This window comes from Cricetulus griseus, chromosome 8 (assembly GCF_003668045.3).
Source record: "Cricetulus griseus strain 17A/GY chromosome 8, alternate assembly CriGri-PICRH-1.0, whole genome shotgun sequence".
Taxonomy (NCBI): domain Eukaryota; kingdom Metazoa; phylum Chordata; class Mammalia; order Rodentia; family Cricetidae; genus Cricetulus; species Cricetulus griseus.
This window is the reverse complement of record NC_048601.1, coordinates 94,278,929-94,298,228: the sequence shown is the minus strand read 5'-3', so window position 1 is coordinate 94,298,228 and position 19,300 is coordinate 94,278,929. Positions and strand designations below refer to the sequence as shown.

The 19,300-nt window shown below is 45.3% G+C and overlaps 1 protein-coding gene across 1 annotated transcript in view; it reads left to right on the top strand.

Annotated features, from left to right (window-relative positions):
* Positions 1-17,202, top strand: part of Rbm33 (RNA binding motif protein 33) — a 108,693-nt gene extending 91,491 nt beyond the window's left edge. Inside the window, exons 17-20 of the mRNA XM_027428637.2 lie at positions 5,249-5,458; positions 7,751-7,939; positions 11,310-11,398; positions 11,625-17,202. Coding sequence (XP_027284438.1) covers positions 5,249-5,458; positions 7,751-7,939; positions 11,310-11,398; positions 11,625-11,673 — 537 coding nt within the window. The 3' untranslated portion in view covers positions 11,674-17,202. The remainder of the gene's footprint in view (positions 1-5,248; positions 5,459-7,750; positions 7,940-11,309; positions 11,399-11,624) is intronic.
* The last annotated feature ends 2,098 nt before the right edge of the window (positions 17,203-19,300 follow it).

The window sequence follows — 19,300 nt, the reverse complement described above, 5'->3', positions numbered from 1 at the left end:
TTGTTTTTTGTTTGTTTGTTTGTTTGTTTGTTTGTTTATTTCCTTTAAAGACAAGCTAATTCTTCTCTTTAAAGATTTCTTCATACATAGCTAGTCTCAGAATGGAAGATTATTACACAGGTAAGCACTTAGAAACACATTTTCACTTCCCTCATGAAGTGAAGCCCAGTAGTTAGGTCTGGCTACTTAAGTGGCGTTAGCCTTTTGGATTTGGTTTGTAGTTGCCTCCTGGACCCATTGCCTGAAGTAATGTTCCAGATTTCTGTTCCCAGTGTGCTTGCTTGCTGTTGTATATGCATACCTACCTGATGACAGAGAAAAAGAACACTGCAAACGTAAGGTGTACTCACACCCCACACAGCACTCAGGGCAAGGAGGTTAATAAGGCTGGCCTGATTTCTGTCCTGACTCTCCTGTAGTCCAGCAGTCTACAGAGGGGAAAGGGAGTCCTAGACATATTTGTGCTGGGAAACTTCACATTGCTTGCATATCATTTATTGTGCTGATCCCAGACAAGCCTCCCAGAGATTGCTGGGATAGGCTTGTATTGTTGTCCTTAATAGAAACCTGTGCGGCAAGGGCTGTGGCTGCATCACCATCTGCATTGCTGGTGACAGTGAAGTGTGCCCTTATCAGAAGGAGAATTCATAAGAGGCTGCCCTGGGACACCACGCCACTGTCCTTCTGTGTGTCCTGACAATGTTATCTGTCCTTTCAGTGCCGAGTATCAAATGTCTGTCATGAGTACAGAAATTAATTTAATGTCACCTGAAGACATGCAATTAATCTTTTAGAGGTTTTCATAATACCTTTACAGAAAGAGTTGCCAGTTTGGCGGATTTGGATTTTGGGGTTTAGAAGAAGATAAGGAAAATTAATTTTTCATCAGGGTTAATACAAGCTAGCAGGGCCACAAAGGCTGAGGAAAATGATTGGGGAATTTGTCAAGTGTTGTCACTCCAGAATAATGCTGCTTAACGCCTGATAGGTATAATCAAGGGCTGAGGTTCTATGGAGAGGGATTAATCAATTTGCCTGCTAGTGAATGCAACTCAGTGATACCACTTCTTCATGGGCTTTAAAGAATGAAAATAAGATTTGATCTGTCAAATTGCAAGAAGGCCTGACAGTATCAGTGGGCATTTTTTATCTGTACATTTAAACCATTTGTTATAAATAAATTTGTCCTGCTAATGTTGATGGCCACAAACCTCATTTTTTTTTTTTTTTGGTTAAGATTAAGCTGATAAAAAGTATTCCCTAGGCTTACTTAATTCAGATAGATATTTTAAAAACCAAATACTAGTCTAAAGAGATATTTTATTGTATTCATTGAAGGGCAATGATTTTAGAGCAACTCAACAGTATTTTTCTCCATGGGGTTAAGATGGGCACACCTCTTCTGCCTCATCTGCTTTAGAGAAGTTGCTGAGCCACAAGTTAGACCATGCCCTGTGCTGTCTGGGACACTGCTCTTCCTGCACACTTGGGAATGTCATCTGCAATCCATCTACTCAAAGACACTGGTTTCCTTACAGCTCAGCAACAGATTTCTTAGAAACTTGTATAACCTCAGGACTAATAATTATATGTCTGTTTTCAGTGCTAGAACTGGGTATACAGGTCACAGCAAGCTTATGGATATAATAGGGTCAATTTAGTTTGGCTTGACTCTCACTCATGTTTGTTTATGTGCATGGCTATGAATATAAAAATATGTTCCTGGCAGTGGCCTGTTAGCATACCTAGTGACCATTTTCTAGTGTCAATCCAGAGTATAAAAGCTACCTAGAATTAGCTTTTCATTATATGAATATAGTATTTGTTCACTCAATTGGGGGGAAAATGTTTGTTTCTTTACAAAAAGAAATAACTTGTTTGTTTATATTTAAGCCTTGAATGCTAAAATGATCTTAATAAAAAGCTAAGGAATGGCATTATGATAGCTTAATTAAAACAGTCTAGTTGAGAGCAAATTATGTAATCTTAGTAGTGGGAAGGCTGCCACAGGAGGTTCCAGGAGCTGCAAAAGAAGATGACATCACAGTGAGGAGGAACTGTATGAAGCTTGGTTGTCTCTGGGTGGTGTCCTTGGTGTTGTGCAAGTGTGGCCAGAGGCTTCTGTTCCATGTGCAAAACAAAAGTTTTACTATTCGGTTTATAGGGAGGGCTGAAAGAGAACAGTTGCCAAAGACGCCGGCAAGTTCCTGGTCACTATTGCAAAGTGAAGGACAGGTGGAAAGTATAGAGTAATGTGCGGTTCTCTGGATAGTTGAGACTCTGCCGGGCCTCAAGCTTAGGTGATACTCAGTTCTAGAGGGCACACAGTGTGTTCAGAATTCACCTTCCCCCAGTGGAAGCTTAGGTGGTACTCCATTCTAGAGGGCACACAGTGTGTTCAGAATTCACCTTCCACCAGTGGAAGCTTTTGGAAAGGCAGACTCCATGGTTCTCAGAAAGTTAGGCTGTTGCCCCCTGCCTGTGGGGAGACCTCAGATGCTTTTGTCTTTGGGAAACAGGAGGTACATCCAGGTAGGCAAGGCCTTTTCTAAGTGCTTACAGTTCTCAAAATATGGTAAAAGTGATTGGGTTATCTCTCTGTACATACTGAGGGATTTTCATGGTAAAATGTTTTAAATGACCTGCCTACCCTCGCTGAGGGGAAGGAGTAGACTGTCTAAGGCTAGTGCCTCTCAGGCTGGGGTCTAGCTGTCCACAGCTGGATCATGTTATGGTGCACTAGTTATTTTAAGAGTTGAATTATACTTGGCCATAGTGTGAGATGCTTTTTCTGTCTTGCTAAAGTGAATCAGCTAACATCTTGATGAAGGTGCCCTCCCCTCCCTTTTTAAATAGTTTCTGAGGGATGTTCTTTAGTAGATGTCTTGTCTTTTTGATGTTGGTGACTTTGTGGTCAGCATGTTAACTGGCTTGGAGAATGAGCTAGAATATGGGCCTCACATCCCCCCTTTTTACCTGAAGGAGACTGGACTAGGTGCCATTTTACCTTAGCTCTGTGGTAAAATCCCCTGAGAGTAGATTGGAGCCTTTCTTTGTGAGAAATGTCTCTTCATTAATTTCGTGTCCTTGCTTCTCATCACTCCTTGCTGAGTCAGCTTATATGTATGTGTTTTGTATGATTGCCCTGTTGCATGTAAGTTGGTTGACAGCATAATGGTCATAAATTCTTTTCACTGCTTTAGGGTACATTGTTAGGTTCGTCTTTGTTTTCCAATTTGGAACATTTCTCCTCTGCCCATTTTTCTTGTTCCAGATGGTTAAAGGAATGTGATGTTTGTTCTCAGAACAGCCTGTGAGACTGATGGACTCTGTCCCTGCTCTTGAGTGTGACCTTCATTGTCTCCCTCCTGTTGCTTTGTTTGGAAATAGGGCTGGCTCCTCTTAAGATCTGATCTTGATCTTAGGTCTTTCCCCCTCCTTTTTCGTATAACTGTAATATTTGAATCCCTCAATTTTGAGGTGTTCTGTTTGCTTTAAATGTTTTCTCTTTTTAATCATTAGTTCTTAGCATGACTTCTTTAGTGCTAGACTGGCATAGTTTAGCACAGCCCTTCAGCTCTTCTTTCTTCCCCAGCCTGCAGGCATCCTGAGGAAAGTGCCTGGACTCTTTGTGGCTTTTTCAGTCTTCAGACAGGACCACAGCCCCAGAAGCTTGTGGGTCCATGGGTCAGTCCAGTTCTGTATAGAGAAAGGCAGCAGTGTACCCACACTTAGTCCTGGCAAGCTGTATTCATCACCTGCTTTTCCACTGTGTTGATTCCACTACCCCAAAGTGGTTGTTTAGCAAGTCTATGAAGTTTTGGAGAGGCCAGACTTAGCAGTTTCTTCATCGTGCAGTGGGCCAAAGCTCTGTCTCTTTGTAACAGTTTTAAGCTTATATTTTTCTTGGGTCATAGTTCCATTGGTTGCTTTCGTTTGTTCCATTAGGTAGTTTCTAAAAGATAACTTAGAAGTTTTCTAAACCTTTTTGTGTGGTTATAACAAAATAACAGAAGCTGGATGTAGAAAAGAGATTAATTTTGGTTCTTGATTCTCCAGTCTGGGACATTTCAGAATGTGGTACTCGGATCCAGAATCTGATGAGGGCTTCATGGAGGAAAGTCAGACAAGTGCTTGCAGAAGAGAGGGGGACATAAGAGGCCATGTGCTTTCTGATAGTTAGTGACATAACTAACCCATTGTCACAGAACCACATTAATGAGTGATGAGTATGCAGCCCCTCTGACCAAGACACCTCTAAGAGCCTTATGGCCTTTCTTGTGACTGCACTGATGGCTAAACTTCAGCATGGCTTTGGTGGGAATAAACCACAATCCACCTACAGAGGCTGGGAATTGAAGGTAGATATAGATGTACTTCTTTTGAAATTGGTTGCTAAATCACCAACTATTACTCTCATGGCTGTAGAGCCTGCATGTCAAGATTACCAACTATCACCTGATGTATGTATGCCTCTTGAGGTCAGGAGGAGTACAAGTTTAGTGCCACTTCTCAAGGCCCAGCATTCATTTCTTTTTCATCTGTTCTTTCTGTCCCAACCACCAGTCATTCTTTGAAACACTATGCTGAAAAACTGCAGATTGCCCATAGGCCTCACCAACAGACTGTCTTTATGCTACTGCTTGGTACAGTAGACTCGGGTGCCAGCTTGATGTGGGCCTGCCTCATGGGCCTTGTGGTCAGGAGCAATTGAGATTGAGGATGAGAACAGGAGGACCAGAGATCACGTTGTGGATGTTTCCAAAACTCTTAGCCAAGCACATGTGCTACTTTTCTGGCATCCACTCACTGTGAAACTGCTAGTGAGTGGTACATATCCTCAGGTGGGAGTCTCCTGCAACACACGCTGGAGCCAAGCAGCTTCCGCATTTGTGGTGTTTGAGCAGCACATACAAAGTTTTAAGACCACTGCTTGTGCACGCTATCGGTTTTCAACAAGAGTGTTCTTGGCAATAAAAAATGAAGTAGTTAACAATTTAACCAGTACAAATTAAAAAGTCCTTGTGTTCATTGCAGCCCCTTTAAGTGGATGTATTCATTAAAAGAAAATGTTTTAAATTTCAAAAATACTGCATTCAAAATCTTAACCACTGCCCATTGAGAAGATTTCCTACTGGCTCCAGGGATTATTTATGTCTGAAAGGTTCTGCCTCTGGGGCAGCACTGGCCATGGGTTGGCTGGAATGGTGGGCAGACACTGATCCGCCTGCTGCCTTATTGATTTCAGCAGGGAGGAGAGAGCGATGGCTTTTCTCACTCAGAGGGCCAGCCCCAGCGGCTTCCCCAGACTCCGGACATGAGACAGCAGCCTACTCGCAAGGTGACGCTGACCAAGGGGGGTCCTCAGCAGCCCCAGCACCTGCCTGTGGGGCCCCACATGTACCCGGCTATTCCTCCAGGGATCAAAAGCATCCAAGGGATTCACCCAGCCAAGAAGGTACTGAAGTGGAAGGGCCCTGCCCCCGCTGTAGGTTTCCTGGCCACTGGTTGAGAGAAGTTGGCATTAGGTGGTTTTTCTGACACTTGCTAATGTTCACATTTGTAAACGAGCCATTGTTTTCCCCTCCCTCCCTCCCTCTCTCCCTCCCTCCTGCATTTTGTTTTCCAAGACAAGGTTTCTCTGTATAACAGTGTTGGCTGTCCCGGAACTCACTCTGTAGACCAGGCTGACCTCGAACTCACAGAGGTCCCTCTGCCCCTGCCTCCCAAGTGCTGGGGTTGGAGGTATGCACCACTATCACCCAGAGAGCATAGTTTAGCAAGCCTGTCCCTCCAGTCATTTACTCAGTTATTTACTGGGTGGTAGAGTTGGAGAGTATAGCTGTCCTGTACATCTGAGCACCATTGCACTGTACAGACAGCACTGGCACCTACCTGTGTTCATTACACCCACTGACACCAGGGGTGTCCCTAATAGAGACTAGAGAGCTAGAACTGTACTCTCCCTGTCTGTAATTACGCCTCAGCTCAAGGAACAGACACAAAGCCTTTGTGGAGGTATGATGGTGCAGGTCATCCCTGAGCCCAGCCTGCCAGGTGGGAGGCCTGGAGCTCACAGGCTCCCTGTTCCCTCTCGAAGAGGCCAGTCGAGTCATGTTGCTGGTAGAGAAGTAACAGGGTACTATTCTTCAGCTTCTGGGGGAAAGGCAGCCTTCTAATTTTCAAAAGCAGATGAGCATAAAGTCCTCCCTAGAGCAGTAGCACATATATGAGGTACAGGTGAGGCCAGGCAGGAGGAGACTGGTGCTGTGCTGGCTCTGCCCTCTTCACTTGTGGGACCTGCTCATGCAGCCTTCCATTTACCTTGTGTGTGCTCTCTCTCACACTCGTAATGAGATAGGATCCAATAGCAACAGGGCGGTGTGCACACATGAGTGATAAATCCAGCAATAAAATGGTTGATCCCACAGATTATTCCAGGATGCATTTTCTTTCAGACCCAACCCCTGGCTATATGAAGAAGATAACTTTAGGAAATTACATGCAGGTGTGCTAGAGGTGCTTCCCCCCCCAGCCCCCTTAGCTCTCCTTTAAGAGGCCAATGATGTTTCTCACTTGTTAGAGCTTTTGTGGGGTTTTATTAGACAATTATGGCAAAACCTATTATCTAGCTGAAATTTGTACCAGAGTGTTTATAGTGTGGTTTTCTGTAATGAAAGCAGAAGACTGGTTAGTTCACTTCTGACTTGTCTCCCTGTGAATCCTGGAACTGTTCCTTCACTTCTCCGAAGCTTGTCTCAGCAGTAGTGTAGGCCTTCTGTAGATGAGCCTCTAGTTGTATCCTTCTACGTTCCCATACCTGTGGTGTCCACACATATTCTAGGCATCAACTCTGGCTTTCTGCCCTTTCTTACGAGGTGGCAGCGTATGATGGATTGCTCCTTTTAATCAAATGCTAGGACAGAATTAAGGCAGGACACAGGTGAGGTACAGCATGCCTCTCTCTAGTCAGACAGCTGCCTGTAGCTGACTCTGTGGGTGAGGTCTAGTGTGTTTCAGTTCCACTGTTTCTGCACTCCTGGTTAGATAACTGCAGAATTAGGCAATCTCTTTTTAGTTGTCTTACTAGTTGAAAATGCTGGAAATGCCAGCTATCTCTTCTTTCTAAAAGCCCTTCATTGTAGTTCTGACACTTGGGTAACCTTGAAAGATGGTGCTTTAGGAGTCCTTTTATTGGCAGATTGGTATGTGATTGTGTAAAAGCTCTGGCAGTGATTGTCACACATGGCTAAATGAAGTCCTGTTTCACAGGGTTGAGGAGGGTGAATATAAGCCTTGCCCATTTGAGTTGGATCCCAGAAGCTGTGTATGACTTGTTACTGTTGAAGTTTTAGCACTGTAAATACCATGTGTCCGTTGGCCTATGCTGTGGTGGGAGAAGTGTGTGTGTGTTTGGGGCAGTTAGGATGGGGTCTGACCCTTCCTGTGCTAATTGCAGCCACTGTCTGTATCCTTACAGAGTTTGTATCGTGAATGAAAGTTAACACCAGAATCCCTCCCAATCATAGCTGCAGAACTCTAGGATTTCCATCTTAGCTTCATTCCACTTGTTGGTGTTGCTCCAGTTAGTTGTTTGGCCATCCTCTCTCTACTGGTAGATGAATGGAGAAGATTCTATGGCTCCCAGCATGTCCTCATGGACCCTGGATGCATGCTTATTTTGTACTTTATTAGCCACTACAGGAAGAATCTCCTCAGATATCAGATGCATCTTCTTTGTCATTGCCAGGCCATCATGCATGGACGAGGCCGAGGAGTGGCAGGTCCCATGGGCCGGGGGCGCCTAATGCCAAATAAGCAGAACCTTCGAGTGGTGGAGTGCAAGCCGCAGCCCTGTGTGGTGTCCGTGGAAGGATTGTCTTCATCCACCACTGATGCCCAGCTGAAGAGCCTGCTGATGTCTGTGGGGCCAATCCAGGTGGGTTGCCTGCAGCTGATGATGACGCCAGTAGGTCATCTCTCCAGGTAGAACTACTGTGTCATACAGCACATCAGACACTGTCAGTTACACTATACTTGAAAAGAAAGGTGTTAATGCTTGCCTCAGATGGAGTTTAGACTCTTATTTATAACATTTAAGAAGTAAATACTCTAGTAGAATGTACTATCCTTTGAAATCTGTCCTGAAGTTCACATGTATACACATACCTATACTTTTTTGTATTGAATCACATTTTATTTGTGATAATTTCCCGAATTTTCAAGTAGTTAGCCAACTTGTCTTATTTTGTGAACTCTGATGCTCATTTAGTACAGATGCAGCAGTAACTTGCACTTTGTTGTCATGTCCTTTAAAATGGCAGAATCTGATGCTTAGGGTCTGAGCTCGTTGCTGGTGATAAGAAGGATGGAGACAGGCACTATTCCATGTCTGCTATAAGCAAGTTTGACCTGTATTCTGCTCCTGTAGAGTGGTCTTCAGAGTCATGCATGGCCAGTGGAAAATGCAGGTTATCCAGAATATGTTACATTTCTGAGCAGAACAAAGGGCCATCTTTAGTTCTGGACTAAGGTGTATCAGATCTCCATTTACAGCTGGGTATAGTGGCTCAGGCCTTTAATCCCAGCATTTGGGATCCATAGACAGGAGGACCTCTGTGAGTTTGAGGCCAGCCTTAGTCTACATAGTAAGTTCTAGGCCGGCCAGGGTTATAGAGCAAGAAAGATCCTGCCTCAAACAGACATATGTCTGTTTACTATTGAGAGGTCCTAAAGTGAGTAGAAGAGCAAGCCTTCTAAATCAGAGCCTAATGTTTTGGTATTTGAGTTTAATGGTAGCCACCTTCATTATTGGATTATTAGAGAGGCTATTAGATTTAATTTAGTATTTATTATTGAGAGGTTAACCTCCAGACTTTGGCTCCCACTTTTGCTAGCAGTTGGTAACACTCTGTCTTTAAGGATAGATGGTTTTAGCTACTGTCATGGTATATGCCTTCAGCACTGAGAGGTGTGCACACAGGAGGAGCATGAGTTTGAGGCTAGCTGAGGTACTTATTGAGACTGTCTAAAAAGATGATAGCTGTTTTCTGCGTATGGGTTATTCGCAGGAACAGAATTAATAGTAGAGGGTTATAGATGTATTAACACGTCAGAATAACGAATAGGTGAAAATTTTGGGTCCCATAATGGCCCAGATAGCCCAAATTCCAACTCGAGCCTGGTCCACCGTTATGCACCTTGGCCTCAGGTACTTGCTGCATGAAGGCTGGTGTTTATAATCGGGTCTTGTGAGGATTCTCACTTTCCAGGATTTCTGCACTGAGTGTGAAGGCAGCTGTGGCACTACTGCCATTTGCCCTGGCTTCAGCATAAGCAATCCTGGGCATTCTCCTGAATCTGGTGATCCCCAGCAGACATGTTGAGTGGGACTCACAGGCTGCCTGTTTTTCTTTTTTTTTGGGGGGGGGGTTTGGTGGGTGGGGGGTCAGGGCAGGGATCCTCTGTGTAGCCCTAGTGTCCTGGACTCACTGTGTAGACCAGCCTATTCTTGAACTCAATGATCCAACTGCCTTTGCTTCCTGAGTGCTGGGATTAAAGGCCTGCACTAACCAAACAAAACAAATTCTGGTAGTATTTGATGGGTAAAGAAGTAACTCAAGGCTGGAGCGATGGTTCAGCAGTTAAGAGTGTGTATTGCTTTTCTAAAGGGACTAGAGTTCAGTTCCCACCACCCGCATGAGATGACTCATAGCTGCCTGTAAACATTTGACACATCTGGACTTCTTAGGAATCCTTGCACACGCACACATGCATACTCAATTTTTAATAATTTTTTTAAGTGACGGAAATGTGGTTTCAAGAGTCTTTCATTACTTTGACTAGTTTGAATACAGATTCCCAAGAAATGGTGTTAAGTGGCTGACCTAGATCTTCCAGCACTGTTGTCCTGCTTTGAGAAGAAACAGTGTGTTTTTTCTCTTTGGGACATTATACCTTGGTGTTTGGGAATGAAATGTAGGGTTGATGTGCTTTGAGTATGGCACCACCTAGTGCTCACTTACTTATTACTGGTGTTGTTTTATCAAGTCTTGCTCAAGAGAGTGATGGTAAACATGTCAGACCAGAGAAATACATTTCTTGGGGCAGTGATCCCATAGAAACTACTGATCTCGATGAACATGCTGCTGCCTAACACTCTACAAACTCTTCTAGACCAATGGAGACTGTGAAACGTAGAGCAAGAGATAGATACAGATACATGAGGTGTAGGATGTATCCTGGTGTTCAAGTTTCAGATGGAGAAGGTGCAGCTCTGAGTCAGAAAGTCACTCTGTTCTGAGAGCAGAGCCAGGTTAAAGCTTAGAGCCTAGGAAGTAGGTTCATTGTAACTTCAATGATCCTCTGTTAATCTGTTTGCTAGGCTTTGCCTGAAATTATTTTGAGAAGAAAATAGTTTTTACCCCATGAACCTCCAGTATTTGAGAACAAAAAGTCACTCCTCCCCATATGGCTTAGTGACTGACTTCAAGACCAGTACTGGGTGTGAGCCATAAATGGCATCTGATCCCTGCCTCCGGAAAGACACTACTCTTTTTCATTTTCTGTGTTAGCATACTTGTTTCTTCTAGTAGTTCTGTGGACTAGATTGAAATGCCCAGCTACTGCAAGTTTTGTTTTTCACTGCCACATTGATTCTTGGAAAGACAGCTGGCCAAAGTAGTAAGATAACAGGCTCTGGGAGCCTGCCTGCCTTGAATTAAGATCCCTGCTTTGCCATTTCTTAGTGTGCAGCTTTTGTCAGAGTTCTCGCTTGAGAGCCAGGTTGGCTACATCTGTAGAAATGTAGAATTGAGAAAAATCCAAAGCTCTGGGGGCTAAGTGTGCCATCCCTGCACCATTCATGCATAGGGCCCCTCACCCAGAGTGGACTCTTGGTGAATATCCCATGCCACCCCCACCCTGCCATGTGGCCATAACCCATTTACCCTTTGGTAAACCAGGGATGAGTGCCATTCTTTAGAGGGGTGAGGACACCATCAAAGGTCACCTTCCAGAAAGGGATAGGGCTTTAAAAGTTTTTACCCATGGGTACCTGTATTAGTCTCAGAGTGTGAGAGGTTGGGCAGGCTGGAGGGAGGTCTGAGTCTCATACTAGAGGGCAAACATGTTGCTTGCTCCCCAGCTAATCAGCAGCACTACTTTGCACAACTGCTCAGGGAGGCAAAGAAGGACAGGTGACTTGTTTTCATGTTCTAGGTGACAAGCTTATAACATGTAATTGCTCATATTCTACGTCACTACGTCACAGTGGGCATTAGTTAATTGTCTTTGTTTTCTTCCCATAGAGTTTACAGATGCTTCCCCAGCAACGGAAAGCCATAGCAAAGTTCAAGGAGCCAGCCCACGCACTAGCATTTCAGCAGAGATTCCACAGGTAGCCTCTGTGCTGTGTAGTTTGGCTGGGTGGTTGGAGGGTTCCTGTGCTGTGCTGTGCTCTGCAGAGGAGCAGAACAGGGCTGCACGTCTTTTTTCTACAATGGGAATTTGTTGTCTGGAGAAGGCCTCTTCTGCTTCCATATACCTTAAGTTTTGCTCATCAGGCTCTGCTTCATTTCTGTGCACCTTAGTGAATTGCTAACTGTCTGTTCCAATTTCCACAGGCACATGATCGATCTGTCCCACATAAATGTGGCCCTGATAGTGGAGTGATCTTGAATGGGAAAATCTGACCTCATGCTGCACACACTGTGGAATTTCTTCAAGGAAGCTATAGGTTGGCGCAGGATCCCCAGAAGTGTAGGTCTGTCCAGTCTGCAGTTTGCCAACTTGTCTGCGCGCCAGCCAGCCACAGGGTGATTCCAGAAGAGAGTTAAACTGGTGGACATGGGATTGGAGTCTGGTGTTCGATTGCTTTGAATTCTGTTGTTCACAAGAACTCTGTTCTCGTGTTCTTTTGTTTCCAAGTGCTTACAATGCATGTAGACCTTGTTCTTCGTGATCCTACTGTGTGATTGGTCACAGTCTTAGATTCAGGAAAGAATGTTACCAGCTCAAATTCCAAGGACTTTTCCACAGCAAAGAATATTTGATAATGGTTGCACTTATCTTCAGTACAGGCTAGAAAAGAATTCTCAACCAGGCTTAACTGGAGTGGTCTCAGAAAGCCCTCACAGGCTCTGGTAAAACATAGGTAAAAATTCGGGTGATTATGATTGACAGGCACTTGCCCTGGGAAGCCAGGGTGTGAGATGGGTGGCTGGGAATGGTGCCATGGAAGTGGCAATTCTGCTTCTTGTAAATACCTCTGAAGTGCTGCCTGTTTCAGCAGAAACTCCCAGGTGGGCAGAGTGCTAGCTAAGCAAGCACAGGGAACTCTGTGGCCAGTGGCTCAGTCACCCTGCAGGCAGCCCTCTTGGCCTAGTTTCCTGGCACAGGTTGAGGCACAGCTTGAAGGGTGGTCAGACCTACTCGGGCCTCTGCTTTTTAAATGCCCTAGCTCTGTGGTGTGTGCTGTCATTGCTTTGATTACCTCACTGCCCTTGAGGGCTTTGAGTTTCCTTTGGGTAACCCTTGTATCACTTGTGTGAGGGATGGATTTCTCAGCAGGGCTGTTGCTCTCCAAGATAAGTGTGTCTGCCCACATTAGTCATGTTGGTCAATTCCAGCAGGTGAGACTCACTTTGTACAAAGCATCCCATGGAAGTCCATACTGTGCAGACATTGAACACAGTGCCTTATTATGTTTCCCCATGAGCACGTCAGCGTTCGGGACGCACTCTAGAGTGGGCAATGACACTAGGACACACTCAGGACTTTTTAGTTGTGTCTTACACCTGTCATTTTATCTTACTTACATACCTTAATAGGATTGAGGAAGATAGGAGTCTGTTGTCACTTACTGTCGCTGGATAATGAGGAGTTAGGTGCAGGTTATGTTACGTTTTCAATTAAGTTGCCAATGTTAATACCTGGAGAATGGTATTCCAGGCCCTGTGAAACTGCATAGGACCAATTCTGAGATGACATTATGTGGTGGCAAGGAGCACTGGGGCAATATAATGGTTGTTAGGGTTCCGGGCAATTAAGGCAAGGCACTCATAGGATGTCTTAGAAGACCTTGTGGCTATGGTGCCACTTGTGAGCACAAAGCCTCTGCCTTACCGCTGGCAGGCTGCTCTGAGGGCCAGCCCTGCGGTGCCTTTACCAAGCTTGGCCCCAGCCCATCCCAGTGCTATCAGCTGGTCGTCCCACTGCACCCCCCACTCATTTCTCTTAGACACAGGGGTTGTTGATAGATATTTCACTAAATTGGTGAGTTTGGCAATATGTCAGCTCTAGTTGGATGAGATAGAGGCCATGTAGGAACTTGAAGATTAGGACTCAGTAAAAGGAGTTTAACAAGTTTGCTTCTTTCTCAAGTAGTTTTTGAGTGTTGGGCCTTTAAAACCCAAATCTGCATTTTTGTCTGAAAAGTAGGCACTGATGCATTGAAGTCACTTAAGGAAACATCCTCATCAACAGCACTGTTCACCTCAGGCCTTAGGACCGCTTTGAGTGTGATGAGGTACCCAGGAGCATGTGTGTCCCTTAACTGTCTGCACACATGAGGTAGCCTTCTCTTATTGCAGTGTTCTGAGAGACCAGCTCCAAGCACTGCTTAGAACAGCCGCTTACTCTGGCCTTGGTACACATCCACCTGGAGTGGACTGTCAGACCAGGCAGGACAGTCTTAAAGGCTTAGCGTCTGTGAAGGAAACCACAGAAAGTGAAAGAAGCAGAATTAGAAAGAACGTTCCCCACCCGCAGTGCTCTTCTCACAGTGAAGTCAGCCACCACCCGAACTCCACCCGTGGGAGATCTGCTGCAACCATTATCTCTGTTCTTTCTTTATCATGCATTTCAAATGAGGAGAAAAAGCATTAGCATACTGTGTAAATACGGACCTTTTAAGATTAAAACGTTATTGGAAATGCTTTCAACTCAAACAGCAACACCTTAGCTATTTGTTAGTTCTTTTTTTGTTTTTGTTGTTGTCTTATCAAAGTTTAATGGAGACACTTTCATAATTGTTGTTGTGTGTACATTCGATTTTCATAAAGATGGTAGTAAGTCAATACATTAGCCCTCATCTGTGTATTATTTGTTCACAAGTTCCAGAAGGTTGAAGGAATGACTCTCTCATCTGTCCTGAGGTGGAGAGTAGGGGGAGGGGACAAACAACTTTCCCTCTCTTTGCTTGTTTATTTTGTGCTGTAATGATTGTGAGTTCACTTAGTTGCTTACTTCAACATAATAACCTTGTGTTGCCCTTGGCTTGGCCACATTTGTTAAATCCTTATATTGATACTCTTCTTGAGGGGAAAAATCTCACCTTTTCTTTTCCAAAAGATTCTGAGGTAAACTCCCTCCCTGGCCCTCACCCAATATGAATAGGCAGCTTCTTGTGCAGGTCCCGTGCCCATGCCTTGCCGTGGAGGATCGTGGCTGGATGGGATGGGGGTGGGTTTTCCATAACCATTTTCATGTGGGTAGTTCTCATGTGATGTGCAAAGGTCTGGGATGGTCATCTGAAGCAGGGTGGAGCTTAAGTCCTGTACTCAGAGGTCATTTTCCCCCCAAGCAGCGTTCTGCCTGAAGCAGGTAGAAGAAGGCTTTGCTGTTCATTGAAGCTGACAGGGAACCTGAAAGTATGGAGGGAGGACTGGACAGTGGGCGAGGAGAGAGAGTCTTAAGGATGGGACCCCAAGGCTGCTCCTTCACTCAGGGGTAGGGCCTCACAGATGGGCTCATGAGGAAATTCTTGCTGTGACGTAGGCTAGGTGAAGGTCTTTCTTGGAGGACTAGGCTTATGGACTATACCTGTCTTTTGTGTTTTGGTTTTTTGTTTTGTTTGTCTTTTATTTCCTTGTGGCAATATTGGGAAGGTAAGCTTGATGTAGACTGTTGGCTTATGCTAGTTGAAGATAGGTAAAGGCACTAGCCCAAGAGGTCTGTGCAATAGCTAAGTATTGTTCTTGGTCATCATTGGGTGCTCTGAGGCTCATGTCTGTATCCTCTGACCTGAGACAAAATGAGCGAGTCAGGTGGCACGTCCCTGGGTCAGAGCTGTGGGCCACAAGGGGTGGCTCTTTTGCTTGCTGTTTCCCTTTCTGGGAATCAGCTTTAATTCCTGTCTCCTGCTTGTTGGACCCAGCTCTGGCTTTGCATCCTCACTCTCATGCCCACTTGTTTTTGTTTCTCAGAAAGGGAGAAGAGGCCTGGGAGAGCAATTGGCCTTGAGGTGCTCTGCAAAGGAGCTAACAAATGGGGCACAGGGTGGACAAGACCAAGACCCCTCCCCACCAAGGAAGCCACTTAGCTTAGCTCAGTTATGGGAGAGATTTAGGTACTTTACCAAGTTTAATAATACTGCAACAATGGTTTGGGTATTTTAAAATTTGTGAAGTATTATTTTTATATTCTTAAATATAAACTTCAAAAGGCACTTGGCCTTGTCTTAGTAAATCCTAAGGATTTTCTGTAAGGTTTTTGCAACCTATTTAGTTTTTGTCATTTAAAGATACCTAGCTTCTTAGGTACACAAGCCCATGGCTCTTGTGTATGAGAACGAGAGTAATCCACTGATTCATATTGGATCCCAGGTATACCTCCTACTGGTATCAGGTGTCAGGAAGGGGTACTTGTTTAACACACCTCACCTGACTTTCCTAGAGACTGCTGATCATCTAACTCTTTCTGTTGAGTGTTGGTAGGACAGGCACTGTCACTGAGAAGCTCTCTCCTTGTCCTTTAGGCCTACCATAGGTAGAGGTTATAAGTGTTACAAATGTTCTCCCTGGCTCAGTTTACTGATTTGAAAAGGTTTGCAGGTGATTTAGAGAGAACCTTGTGTAATTTTTGTCTCACAAGTCCCACAGGTGGGGTGGGCAGGTGCATGTTACTGTGTTTTGTTTGGAAGTTTAATGTGCTCTAGCCAGTAGACCTCTTGACCTTCTTACATGACTTTCTGCTAAACTACTTTTCGTTTTAAGGACAAGTGACGCGGAGGCTGGTTTGGGGACTAACACCTTTTGCATTCTGTGCTGTTGTCTTAGAACATACACATTGTAGACAGCATGTTGTGCCCAGCCCACACTGACTGGCCCCTGAGGAGCAGATAACCACTTGTTCTTTACTTTTCACAGGTGTGGCATCCAGCGCAGTGTCCTCTGTGAGGACTTCCTTCCTAGGCTTTAATTTCACTGTTTAATTTTCAGGTGGTGCGGTGATGGAGCGTGGTTTCGTTTCGCTTTAAAAGCGCCTGATGTCCTGTTCTCCTCTCCCACTCTCTCATCTACTCCCCTCCCTGGCTGGGGCTCTGGCTCCCTCCTTACCTTCTGCTTTTTCCCCTCGTGTTCCCACCTGAGGCGTTGTCACTGTCCCCCTCCCAGTGATTGTCCTGTTTGCATGCTCCCTGCCTCCTCTTCCATGGTTTCCACACCTGCAGTGGTCACTGATACTCACTTGAGTCAGGCTCCCTCTGGCAGAAGGGGACATTGTGGATGTCTGCACCAGGGCCACATCTCCAGTTTCTCTAACCCTTTTGCCTCGACAGGTCTTTCCTTGGGATTTGCTCCTCCAGAACCTGAATTGGAGAGCCTGACCTTTTGCTTGTTATTTTGCAGTGTGACTCTGGGCCTAAAGATGCCAGTGCCTCTCAGCTGTGGTCTGCATGTCATTAACCACCCCTCTCTGTTTTTACCCCTCTACCTTTGCAGGACCCAGGGCGTGGGTCAGTTAGTGGTAGCGTGCTCTCATTCGCTTGGAAGTGGTGGCCATGTGGCCATTATACTGCCCTTGCTGATATGGCCCTCGTCGTCGTGTAATGTGTGTGCGCCTCCCTGCTGTGCGGGCAGCTTGGAGTGCGGGATATGTTGCTGGAAGTGCGCTGGCTGCTTAGAAACCACGAGACACCGCCTTGCTTTCTTCGGCCTCACTGTTTCTGCCGGTCTTCGTGTTTCTGCCAGTCACGTGCTCTTCCCGTATGAGTGACACTGCCGTGCTTTACTCCGGTTTTCCTTGGCATTAACCACTTGGGAACTCTTGCAGGCTGTATATGTGAAAAATAGTAGTGACATAGGTGAAAAGAAAATGTATTGTGTGTATCATTTGTGTGGTTTCATAGCAAAAGAAAAAAATGTGTTTGAGCTGTACTGTAACCAAAAATTCTGTCAATAAAATATTAGAGGTTCTCCTGGCTCTGAAGTGTTACTTCCTCTTGCATCTCTCTGCCCCACACAGTGCTCTGGGCGGTGACTGTCCCTGAATGGGTGGGATTGGGGAGAGCTGCCCCCCAGCACAGTCCAAAGCTGCAACACGGGTGTTTCCTTAGAGGAACCATGGAATCAAGTAACTGTTCTCCACTGACTTTGGGTTGTAGGATTTGGAACTGACCCAATGATGACAGGGTGTTGGAGTTGGGGAGTTCATCTCTCCTTAGAACTAGTAATGTATTCATGAGTAATTTGTTACAACTTGCAAGAAGTGCATATTCTGTCACTTTGTTCTCAAGAGCCTAGACATGGAGGCATCAGCCAATGTCCCAACCCTCCTTGCAGCTAGCTGCTGGCTTTGTTCCATACAGATCTGGTATTCCCGGTCTGTTTTGAGAATGAGGCATCATAAAGCTGCCCAGAGAAGAACCCTATAGTTCAGGCTTCTTCCTGAGCTGGGTCATCTCCCTACCCTACTCATTAAGCTGTGTCGCTCCCCCCTTGTCTGGGCCTACTGCTGTTCTGCACAATAGTGCTCTTACCGGCTCCTTGACTTTCTTGAGAAGGGAGTACATGTCACACCTGACCCAGACCTTCATCACAGCAAGTGGCTGTGAGTGAGGATAAGGCAGGTGCACATGCAGCCATGCCTTATCAACCTTTCATCTTGTCCATCAGACCAAGGCTGTGTGTTGACAGTCAATAGGAAGGGACTTAGGGAAGCTCCACTTACTTGAGCAAGAAGGAGACACTGTCCAGTCTTACATCCCACACAGCCCAGTTGTAGGTCATTTTTACATTTTGGCCATCCACCCATCCCAGGGTACATAAAGGGCTATGTATCCAAGCATCAGCTGGAGGACAGGGAATCAGAGATCGATTCCAAATATATTGCTGGTGTGTGCCATTCTATTCCTGCTGGTGAGACAGTGGGAAAAATATTCCTTTTGCCTTCAGAGTAGACCACTAAGATGAGGTACTGTTTTTCCTTTTGAGACATTTTTGTCCTCTAGGTCTGTTGATGCAGCTCGTTTCAGAAATTCCTTTTTTAGTCTGCTGGTGGACTGTGCTTTGCTCTTCTGTCCATGTGTTGAGCAACTAGGTAGCTTATACCTAGTTGTTACTGTGAGGACACAAGCATTTCAATGCCTTTAAGTCCTGAATTCAGTGGTTTTGGAACTGTTCCGTTTTGAGGAGGAGCCACCGTCTTGGTCTCTGCAGAATCTGCACCGTTTTACAACCTAGTCAGTGGAGTCCAGGGCACCCACCTTCTTCTCACCAGCATGTGTTATTTTTGTGACTGCTGTCCTGTCAGGTATGCAGTCATGTTGGTGGTTTTGGTTTGATTTCTGATGAAGCTGAAAGCCCTTTTTTGTTCGTGGCCATTTGTGTTATCTTAGGAATAAAGTCATCAAAGCCAGCTTTTCAGATCTGTGCAAATAAGCTTTTAAAAATATGGATGATACAGTTTCCAGTTTATTAAGAGACCACAGTGGGCTGGACAGGTGGTGGCGCACGCCTTTAATCCCAGCACTCCGGAGGCAGAGGCAGGCAGATATCTGTGAGTTCGAAACCAGCCTGGTCTACAAAAGCAAGTTCCAGGACAGGTTCCAAAGATACACAGGGAAACCCTGTCTTGGAGACAGAGACAGACCCGGAACATCTAGCTTACCCTGTTCTCTGTGGGAGCAGCAACAGGATGAGCTCGTTGCAGCTGAGATGCAACATTCTATGTTGGCACAAAGCATCTTTGTCATTACTGTTCTGATTACCAGTGCAACAGAAACCCTAACGGAAACACTTGAGATCAAATACTACATTGCGAAATATGATACTGGGCAGGAGAGGTGTCTGAGTAAAGTGTTTTCTGTGCAAGCATGAGGACCTGAGTTTGGGTCTCCAGTCAACATAAGCTGGATGTGAGGGCAGCCATCAGTAACCCCCATAGTGGGGAGGCAGATGGCTGAGTCCACAGGGCTCTGGCTGGCGAGTCTGAGACAGTCTCAAAACAGTGATTGAGAAAGATCTTACATTGACCTTTCAGAGGCTCCCAAATGCACCATAAACACCTGCACACATTGGTA